The 12,014-nt window shown below is 34.8% G+C and overlaps 1 protein-coding gene across 1 annotated transcript; it reads right to left on the reverse strand.

The window, feature by feature from the left end:
* Positions 1 to 2,285: 2,285 nt before the first annotated feature.
* On the reverse strand, positions 2,286 to 5,539 carry LOC125645877 (uncharacterized). Its single transcript, XM_048871819.1, has 4 exons — positions 5,461 to 5,539; positions 5,141 to 5,232; positions 3,570 to 3,696; positions 2,286 to 2,331 (listed from the first exon to the last, which is right to left on the reverse strand). The coding sequence occupies exons 2-4, from the start codon at positions 5,223 to 5,225 to the stop codon at positions 2,307 to 2,309; spliced, it is 237 nt and encodes a 78-aa protein (XP_048727776.1). The 5' UTR covers positions 5,226 to 5,232; positions 5,461 to 5,539; the 3' UTR covers positions 2,286 to 2,306.
* Positions 5,540 to 12,014: the final 6,475 nt, after the last annotated feature.

The following is a 12,014-nucleotide window of genomic DNA, read 5'->3' on the forward strand; positions in this document are numbered from 1 at the left end:
TTACATACAGGTCCAAAGAGGCATGGGTTTAATTAAATGAAGAGGTTTTTTTCTTGCCTGAGATAGATTGAAATCTATCCATTCATTAGATATGACATAGTAGAATCTGAGGAAAATGAATGTTTTATATACCTTTCTGTGTTGTTATTAAATGATGGTTTGAGTAGTTAACCACATCTGTTATTGATTATATGAGCAATGTCATAGCTGTATTTGCTGCGTCGTAACTCATATTGTCGAATACATTGTAGCTAAGTACTTCATTACAAGCTTGAAAATACGGATGTATATTTAATTGCTGGGATAAAATTTAGAAATTAATTTCAAAATTAAGGATTGTCTCCTCCATGCATAGCTCTGATCCTTGGACGAATTTGGCTCCAGTCTTTGGCACTCTGGCTTTTCTTTTAGTTCTTACAAGTTTATTGTTATTTCGGGTTTCCCAAATTTCGGCTCGAGCATCACTGAAGAGATGTTATTTGTCTGGTACATCAAAATTGGTACCGTATGAGTTTTACAATACAAGCAAAATCATTGCTTTTGAGATTTTATTAGAAAACGTATACAATCTAATTAAGGTCTTTGCATGCGACAGCATCTATCCCTAATCAACACGAAAAACTTGCACAGAGAGTTTATCCAGATAGCTTTCATTTTCAAGGATAAATGTTGAACTTTCGTAAGATTCTTAAAACGAAAGTAGCCAGGCGTATTATGGCAATGTTACCAAGTTTCTTCTATATGAACAGAATTGAGATTACAAGTCACCTTCGTGATTATCAGATACAGAAATAGTCCGTCCCAGTTGTATATGTATAACGTAAATTTCCCAATATGTACATGTGTATGTATCTTATGGCAATAACTAGCTGACAAGGCACTCGAAGTTTTAAACTGCTTAAATCAAATTATACTTCAAAAATCAAATAAATAAAATCAAAACATGCGTGACAAAATAGGATAAGCTATCAAAACATAAAAACAAGAACGTTAATCATTTTCGAATGATAAATCCATTTCTCACTGGACCAGTCAATGAACCTTCCCTCAAATCCCCCTGAGATTGATCATTGTGCTTTATCATCATATTGTTCATCCATGCGTGCGCAATAATAAATAGATAACTAACATTATTTCAACAAACGGATAAAAACTTGGGTTAAATAAATCGACAATACTATTCCTTTCTTTTCTCAAGCCTATATTAATGTACGGTGTATTTTTGTGTAAATCTCCAGTGACAAATCTATAGAGGGGGTTAAGAGGCTGGAATACCCGTGTGATCAAAATAAATGTTATGTCAGTTTTGAAGAGCTTGTTATAACTATAGGGAACGTGCTTTGAATTATTCAGTCTTCGGCACAAAAAATGATATTACAATATTTGTACTTTCCACCATGACATTCTCACCACAGTTCTTCCTCACTAAAGATAGCATGGCTGCTTTCATGTGTTCATAAACTCGTCGGAATTTGGTTTACTTATAATCAGGAAGTAACATTCCGCCTGGATTAAATGTTGATAGGCGTCTGGAATGACACCATATCCGATAATACGCTGTAGAAATGCCATGTAGGGAAGTTGTGAACTATTGTGAAATTATAAAAGATGATGGTGTTTAGTAAAGGTGTTTCCAATATTCCTCTCGAAACCAGTCACACCCGTCGTGAGCCCTGCATCTTAAACATATAAACGGAGTAATCCGTTGTCAAAATCAGTATGTCACAAACAGTCTTACGATTGATATGAACCACATCTGACAGCATTCGACCTAAGGAGAGGTTATATTTGCAAATATGATCAGTATAACGACAACCGAACTTGTGAAATGCTGACTTTAAACAAGCATGTTGAAACATCTGATGATCCAAATTTTAGCGGATAACAAGAATTACAATTGATAATGAAAATTACAGCTTAAAATAGGAATCGTAGCCGATAATAAAACTTGCAGCTGTTCGTTATCTTCACCTTGCCTTATGATAAGAATTACAGCTGATGATAAGGCTTCAACAATTCATCACCGTCATTACTCAGCATTATTTATGAATGAATTGTTCAGCCTCGTCCTGGGAAACAGAAATTCCTTGCGTGCGACAGTTGATATCATATCTGTTTACTGAAGAGTATGTCAGTGTGTGATACACATATACAGTACAATCAACAGTTACTGTGTGGGTCACCCCCCCCCCCCCCCCCACACACACACACATACACAACTATGGTTGCGACGAAATGAAATGTTTTACAATCTTCCAAAATGAATACAAAACCTTAACACAATAAGCTTTTCTCCATTCTTTTATTTAACCATTCAGACTAGAGATGAGGCTGCAATAGAAAAAACAAAACATATTTTGGTATCGTATGGAAACAATCGCGCGAGATTTTATTTAGCATATCTAGAAGAGGAGGTGACTTTTAAACAGTAAGAAAACATAAATGTTTGGAAAGATTGTTGCATTCATAATAATGAAAACAAATAAATTTTGAAAATATGAAATTATATAGGCATAATTTGGCATTTGAATTGTCAGGTCAACAAAATGTATTAATATGAATGGTGTATGCTTTCAAAAAGAAAATATGGTTGTAAATTCTATCATAAGCCATATATTATTTTTCAAAACATGTTGATTTTAATAGTGTTAACTTCGTATTTCAAAAATATACAGCTGTCATCAATTCATTGAATGTTGTAACCGTGACAATATATGCTCTATTTATTCATCTTATAGCAATTTCGCCCATCTGCTGCAAAACTATAATAAAAAGAATTTGTCAAATTGTTATTTCCGAGTTTTTGCTTTTCTTTTGTATTATATTGTTTTTTCTTTGTTTTTGTTTCTTTCTTCCTTTCTTATTTTCAGAGGGTGAGACGAAATAGCTCTTTCTTAATTGTTTTTAGAGAATTTGTAAAGAAATACTCCTCCTAGGCACCTGATCCCACCTCTGGTGTGTCCAGGGGTCCGTGTTTGCCCAACTATCTATTTTGTATTACTTGTAGGAGTTATGAGATTGATCACTGTTCGTTATCTTCACCTTGCATTGATCACTGTTCGCCATCTTCACCTTTCATTCATATTGCAATTAACCCCCCCCCCCCTGCTAAGTATAGTTGCCGTAAATAAGGAAATATCAAATTAAATGCAAAGCAATATTCACTCTAGATGGAAATCAACTTCCGTCCCAGCCGGAAAGCATTGACACTTGGTCGCGTGATAATTTCATTTTAAAACTTAATGATTCCTAAGCAAGCTGATATTTTAATACTACATCCAATGTGCACAATATTTGAAAGAACACAGCTACTTAAAATATATATTTGTCTTGAGGTGTCGGATAAAAGTATTTATTAATTATTTTGAAGTCAAGAAAATCCTACAGGGAGATAAAGCATGTTTAGAGCGAAAATCTAAATTTGAAGATATTGAGTTGATGAAATTCCACATTTGAAATGTAACGTGAAGGTATGGAAAATAGTATAAAAATAGATATGTTCACCTGTGCTTTGAACATACACAACAATTAAGAGAACAAGGGGTAGAATTAGCTAATGCTATACTCACGTTGAACAGGCTGTAGGACAGACGAGTGATCCCAGACCAGCAACAGCTGCCTTACAGGCGGCCTCGCAGGCGCTTTGCTCCATGTCTGGGGTAACGAGGTGCTTGATTTGGTCAATGACTGAGTTGACTGAAATTCACGACAGGAAATTTAGCAAAGTGGTTCGAAACTTTCATTCATATATCTTATCTAAAATTGCAATACACAGTTGTTCATTATCCAGTATAATACAGTATGATATTGATTGCACATTTCGTATTTCAAAATCTTTTATTTTGAATTTAAAATTATATTTGTCTTAACGGAACTAATACATTGCAAGGGACTCATTAATTTTGGGGTACATTTGAAATCTTGTACAACTGATGCCCAGAAAGACACAAGTTTCAACATTATCTATAGTTCAACAGTCTTGGATTTTTCGAAAGAAACTAAGTCGAAATTTGGACTTCAGTATGAGATTTTACTCAAATTTTGACTGCTCAATTAAAGGAAAACTCAAGCTTAGATTTGAGATTTTTTCGAGAAATCCAACACTAAACACAAGTTACACGATATGTAAAACTCCCTTTAACCTCATTAATAATCAGTAATGACGATGTAATAAAGAGAATACAAATTCCAAGAAAATCCATACATTGATCTCTTTCAAAGAGAGTCCTAACAAAATCATGTCCATTGATGGATCAGCATATGTGCATTTTATGTGCTTGATAAATATTGTACATTTTAAGCATGTCCGGACAAATTTTACAGACAAACGGACGGTCATACGAAAAGACAGAAACACAGACGGGCAGTTGATTCTAATATACTGCATTTCTAAACTTTGCGGAGTATATACAAATTCAGTTTTGGAAAACAGTTAACAATTCAGTTTAGAGAATTGGTAATAATTCTACAAATTCTGTGCACTATGGGCAAGGATTTGTATTCGTTTTTTTTTTTGGTTTTTTTGTTTGTTTTTTTTTTACGTTTGTATTGATATTTCACTATTTAAGTTCACTGTTTGAATATAAAACTGCGACAAAAGGGGACTATTTATGCTTCAAACATATCCCGTGACGTAATGTTCAATTCCATCAATCTAACGTCGCATCATCTAACATTGTATCCTTATCCATATATCATGTACTGATCATTTATGATACTCTATTTGAACTCAGTTTTCACTTGAGTAATTCAATATGTTAACAATACAGAGGTTTAACTGCACATGTATATAAAGGGCAATGAATTCGAAAACATCATGTAAAATGTTTTTAGTACGTTCTATCACGGTTGTCGACAGTGATGCTATAAATAATGCGAATGCGGTCCAGTTCGGTAGAATTGCTTACTAAAACAGCAAAATGTCAGCCATCTGACTCTTTTTGAAATTGGGCTTTCTTATTCGAATCTATAATTACTTTATTATAAAAGGCAGACTAGAATGTGTTGCATCAGAATTAAACATGTTCAAACCTGCACGAAAGACTAGGTTTATACATGTAGTGGTACCAATTCCATACATGTTAGAACAGGTATTGCTTCGTCCTTGTGATCAAACTCCATGAGGGCGATGAATACTTACGATTAATGAGCCACCTCTTATCATGTTCAGACGGGGCGCTGAATACCAGCGGGAGCAAGCAGACAAGGAAAATGGCGATCTTCATATTGTCTCTGTAAATCATCCACAAAAGTTATATGTTTTGTTTCACAGTCGGTAATAAAATAAATTGAATATTGCAACATATTTGTAATTCAGATCACCATTTCTAAAGCAGGAAAATTGCCCATGCACGTGTGAATAAGTTTTCTATTGTTATATCCATACATTGCCTACAAGTGACGTTTATTTTTGCTTGTAACTATACAAATGCTTATGGTAACCAGTGGATAGTTCCTTACCGTGTGTGGAGTCTTTGATTACCCTAGAGTGGTCCGGCTCGGTCTTCCTTTATATAGATGGTCAACATATTATCTATGGGATTGTCAATGCCCAGAATGACACGCACAAGTCTTCGAGGTCAGGTTTCTATTCAGTCATGAAATATTTCGTGTACCTATCAAATCGGTCATATTGAAGTCAGGAACCGCACACGTTTCCGATTTTCATCATACCGTTAATTTTCAAATAATATCCTAAAATGGTGCGGAAATTAAATTGTAAATGAAGTTCATACATACTTAAGCCTTTCGTGCCTCAAATCTTCAATTTTAAATCTCAATTGTTTTCAAATCTAAACCGAAACATTACTGTTACATGTACCGTTGTTTATTTTCTTTGCCCAATTGCGCTAGTGCTAGTGTTTTACATCCCCCTTTTACCTCTGCTTCTATGTTTATAAGTGTTTTACATAGTCCCTGCATGTGTATATATGACTTGTGATGTCAATACACGTCTGTGTTTGTTATTTTTAAAATAATCATCTGTTTTGTCACTTTGTGACTGTGCATGTATATATACCATTTGTGCTATGTGTTTTATGCTATATAGTCTTTGGCTCATGTTATTTGATCACTATAAATACAAAATGTAGTTCCAACTTTAAATAAAACTTACATATACTTACTTCCTTAACCGTTAAAACTGAACCTGAGTTATATTTCTATTATTAGATTAATATCAATTTAAAAGTTTTTGTTTACTATATTTGATATTAAAGGATAACAAACACGAAAATCACGGGCCTTATCGATCTCCTGAATATTAATTAAAAGTAATATGTTGTACGGTGTGACCGTTGAGACGAGCGAAGCCCATTACAAACTTGTAACACGACTTTTATCCGCCTCTTCATTTAACGCGGGAAATAACGCGCTTGATGTAAAGAGTCACAAATTGTGACGTCATATTAGCTGCAATGTTGTTGTGTTTTTTTTTCATCTTCTCTCGAACCAAGCAAAAACAAATTGTTTGAAGTTATGAGAAAGCTTGTCTGGTATTGAAAAATGTTTATGGTACTTTCTAAACAATCTAATTATTTTAATTACGGGTTTGTCAATGAAGTATACCGCAGTGACGGCGACATTTTTTCGGAAGCATTATGGGTGATACTCATCTTTTTTCAACTGATGAAGAGCAAATCATGTGACTCATATGTGTAATCATTGGAGCGAGCTCGTCGCGTCGCTTCGAGACGCGAGCTTCGCTCACTATCACTAATGCCAAGGGCTATGAAATCTAAAAAAAAAAATATACTGTTCTGCATATCTAAGCTACATTCTAATATTTCGTTACAGTATAAAAAGATGTATTTTGAAAACGTACATGTCCCTGAAAGTGACTCTACTGATGAAAGAATTTTCAAAATGTGATACATTTAAGGTATGAATTTATTTTTGGGGTATATTATACGAGTATAATCTGGTTTGGGTCAGTTTACACTTTATAATCCTTAAAATGACCAAAAACCATATTATACTCGTATAATGTGCTTTAACATTAAATTCATTCCTTATGATTTAATGCAAAATGACAAGCTACTAATCTTCGATTATTAATATGATTACGATGTGACCGTTGGGGCGAGCGCAGCATATCTAAATACATTTTCAAAAAAATTATATTGAAAACAACGAAAACTGATCTGGTTCACTGTCAATACGTAGGATTACTGTCTTGCTCTTCTCGCCAATGTAGGAACCAGTTTTGCGGGAAATGCAACGAGCGTGTTGTGACGTAGCCTGGTAGTTGTGACGTGACTGTTTACATTTCTTTAGACAATATTTTAAAAAGAAAAAGAAAGGGGGAAGAATATGATTTTCATCCTTTCCTTTCAAATAAGAAAGGTTTGTAATACTTCAAAGATTTTTTTAAATTATTATTTTACGAATTGAACCATCCGCCATTTTGTACGGGGGACTTCTGGGATTGGCGTCAAAAAAAATTCTTGTTAGAGGTTGAGATTTAGCTCGGATTATTTCGCGCGCTCTAGTCATTAGAGCTCGCAGTACGAGCCAGCGCTCCGCGCTGGCTCGCTGCGCTCGCTAATATATATATATATATATATATATATATATATATATATATATATATATATATATATATATACTGATAAACACAAATTAATTACGTCGTGCAGTGATCGACTTTCCAACCACGAGGAAGCGTAGATCAAAGACAACCATCATAAAGACATTTTATTTTCATCAAAATATGCGGTTGTAGAGAACATGTTTGAAAATTTGTTATTTTTGGCATTTTTTGTCCAACCTAAGATCCCAGGGGTATAGGAGTCCTGAAATGTACAATTTATGTTCCTCTTGTCCCAACGATGCTTCATACATGTATCATATCTGAAAGGAATTGGAATGGTAGCTATTAAGTAGACGTTAAAATAGCCTATTGTTTACAATTTTAATAACTGACCCCTGATACCATATCCACTACCCCTAGAATCACCAACTTTACAATTTTGGTAAAAGACTATCTGTTCTTTCTGTTCTTTTTAAATATCCATTTAGTTTCAATCTACCATCTGTAGCATTAAAACGTTATTAGGTCCGTCACTCTTAAGGTTGGTTAGTTGGTTGTATATTGTTTAAAGGACACATCTCGTGTTTTCAAAGTATACAGAATTATATGCATTTTGTCTTCCTTATGCTTATAGAAATTAATTGTAATAGTTCGTTCGCTGAAGTATTGCGATAATTAGCCACAATACGGACTTAAATTTAAGCCCCGATTTCAAAAAGCCTAGTTAATTAGATAGGTAGTCACGTGGTACAGTGACGTCATATGCGACCTTCGTCGATCAACTTGTTGTAAAAGTAGTGTTAGATATTTTTAAAAACTCGGGTTTTAGGGGCCTAATTTATTTACCATGGATAACATTTATTTCGATGTTGACAAATTTCCTGAGTCTTATATCTTTTGGCCACCAGTGCATGCAAATAGCGACCCAAATGTAGTGAGAAAAGCGAGTATGAAATCTGCATAAATTTGCGAGTAAATAGTGTTTACATGGGATCACTGTCTAAACACAATTTGGTAATGTCATTTCTGTAAACAACTGTAATTAGCGTTGTTGCTTTTCTAAAATAAACAGTGCAATAATTATTAAATTTATTTTTGGAGAAGTTAGATAGGCCTAAATTATGATACGATTAGCCTATATATCATTGACAACTAGGCTTACTGTCACGGGTGCATTTCGAAAAAAATAAATAAATAATAATAATGATCAACTTATTGTGAAAATCACAATACTTTTAAATTATTTTATTAGGCCTAATCATTATTTTTGTTATCAACACGTTGTTACTTAAGAAGTGGGAGCGCGGCGTGCTGTTGTCGTAAACACGTACGCGTTCCTTAAAAAAAAAAAAATGAAAGCATTATAATTCAATTCAAAGTCGGGAAATATTATATTTTATTATTTATAATTGAAAGTTCAATTATCTTTTATCTTTAAATTTCTTTTTTAAAACTACCACTTGGTAGACACTGCTAGCAAAGTTCTGCCTATATGTTGTTACAAGGTGAAGGTCAGTTGGTGCGAGTGTGTATTGAATTCGAGAGCAGAATGGAAAGCATATGCCGTAGGCCTATATGTAACAGTGCGTAGCTTCGATAGAACAATTTTCTCACAGTTTATCTATGTCTTTGTCCAAGTGCTTGTTTGAAAAAGTACAGGGACAAATTCTACTGGGGGGTTTTATGGCAAAGTCGTTGTGCCGACAAAAAATATTCACGTCTTGTCCCTCATACCTTCCTTCGAAAATTGAAAAACCCCAGTCCAAATCCTCTCTACTGACAACAAGTACACCCTTAAACGGCACAAAACACCCTAATGTAGTGTTATTTATAAGCTGTTAATGTGATAATTGTTTGTTTGTCAATTAAATCTAATCTGTTTATGAAATGGCTATCAACTGTTTTCAAATCTTCTCGCTCGAGGTCGCATATGACGTCACAGATAATGGCGCGTAAAATATCGAAGAAAATATGCATATCGCAAGATTTGAATTTCATCGCTTTCAAACTCGAAAACTACGCAAACTGTTTCATTTAAAACACATGTAAAGTAGTTTTAGGCATGAAATGAATTAATTTTGCTGAAAAAATTAAAAAGTTTACAAACATGCAATGTGTCCTTTAATGTCCCATTTGAGAATTTTTCATTCGTACGGAGACGTCATGGTTGCCGGCGAAGGGCTGCAAAATTTACGCCTCTGCTCTGCGCTTACGGCCTTTGAGCAGGAAGGAATCTTTACATCAACTTCATCAATTATCTTAGATCCTCTGAATTAAAACCCAATTCTGTGTTCAACAATTGTGATTTCAACTTCAAATAAGACAAAATTTTCGCCTTCTCTGTGCTGAACAACCAAATCACATCCCGGATGTTCATTTACTACGCTCCTCGTGCCTTCAATTGAGTTGACTTGACGCTTTGAATTACTTTTATTTTACTCCTATTCCACCTGTTTTTATTCCTTGGAAATTAAATATTTGCATTTTATATTGTTTTATAAGAGCTTTACGAAGAGGTTTACTTTTACGATCGACGGCTGACTTTTACGATTTAAAGGGATCGTCTCCAACTACAGAAATTGGACCGAGATAAATAAATGTATATAGACTGCTTCAGTAGCCGACAATTATGTTTATTAATAGAATATTGTAAACTCTTTAGCAACGCTTATATTCTCTCGACATTCATTCGACACTTTCGCAATGCACTACTCAGTTTGACTTTTAATTATGTTTAATGTTAATTGCGAATGAAAAGCTGAGAAATGCATAAAAGGACCCAGAAAATTGTCATAAAAGGAACAGATTACTGTATAACATAAGCGTACCACAGCGCACTCAGACGAACTCAAGTCATCCTGACATTTCTAAATAATGTGTCAGCATTCCTGCAAACTTAAATTTTCTCTATATATTACACCTTGGGTTTCTGCCCCCCCCCCAGGAACAAAGCAACCCTACCAACCTACAGATACCTTGGACGGCATATGTAGGCTTGTCGAGATATATTTTGTCATAACCCCCCTAATATGAAACAAAACAATGCTATGTCTTTCTTCACCTCTCTTTCGTGTTGAAGCTCTAGGTCTAAATATGAAGACAATCAACACGTGATGTGTATACAGTATTGTATACGTATATATAAATATACACTGTAGAATCAACGATATTTGTGGTAACTCAGTTTTCCTTGATTTAGGGTTTCCCCTTTTCCCCATAAATTAATGACAACTTAAGTTTGAACACATACATGAAAAGTGAATATAATGAACAGTGACTCCCACAAGCAATACAAAATAGAGAGTTGGGCAAATACTAACCCCTGGATATACCAGAGGTGGATTAGGTGGCCGGGAAGAGTAAGCATCCCCTGTCGACCGGTCATACCGGCCGTGAGCCCTAAGTCTTGATCAGGTAAACGCACAAATACCTTGGAAAGCTCGACTTAAATTAAACTGGTACCCTGTTGACCTCACTTCTCTTGTGTATAGCACCAATCAGCGGAGAACCAGTTTAGACTTAAATAGCATACTTGATTCTGAAAAAATCTTGCCGAGTCGAACTAAGCCGGGTATACCCGGCGATGCGTTAAGAATCAAGTGGGCTACAGTACAGTGATGAAAATGTTGACATTCTATTGTTTAAACATTATTCCGCATAGAAATGAACAAATCATGTTGACCAGAGTAAAAATTAAAAACATTTTGTCTTAGAATAAGCTATTCTTGATACTACTGTCTCCAAAGACGCCAGCCTGAGTTTGAAGCCGCTATCGCCTATTAAAAATTGTCGGCTCAATCGGCTTACTCGTGCGGAATTACGGCTCACAATCAAGTATGTCGCCGGTCATCGCCGATTAACCCGAGTGCGCCGGATCGTTAGAATCAAATATGCTAAAAGAAGCAGATCTACAAATCTCCATACGAGTGTAAACCATTCGAATTGTACGTTAAAATGATATACAACAACTGAAGGCCGTAAAAGTCTTGAATTTTGCAAACACCACTCCCAAAGTTTTCATATTGGGAGTTGCATGGCCCCTTCAAATTGTAAAAGTCAGTCGTGGATTGTAAAAGTAAGCCTCGTAAAACTCCATATCTCATGTCCTGTTCTCAATTATTTATTCGATAAAAATCTAATGGACTTTATCTTGTGTTGCCGATCGTTAATTAAGGTCATTTCCTTCAAAAGTATGGAAAATCGATAAAAATACAAATAAAAAATATAAATTATAAGAAATAAGAGCCCATGTTGGAGTGTTATTGGCATATGGCTATTATAGCGCCCTTCGGGCGTGATCAACCTCATACCTCGTATAATGAATATGAAATATAGAGAGTTGAACAATACGGACAATTGAATATACCAGAGATGGAATCAGGTGCCTAGGAGGAATAAGCATTCCTATCGACATTACCCGACATGAGCCCTATATCTTGATCTGGTAAACTGAGTACATGTAAAACGTAATGAGAACAAGTGT

Source organism: Ostrea edulis, chromosome 6, assembly GCF_947568905.1.
Source record: "Ostrea edulis chromosome 6, xbOstEdul1.1, whole genome shotgun sequence".
Taxonomy (NCBI): Eukaryota; Metazoa; Mollusca; class Bivalvia; order Ostreida; family Ostreidae; genus Ostrea; species Ostrea edulis.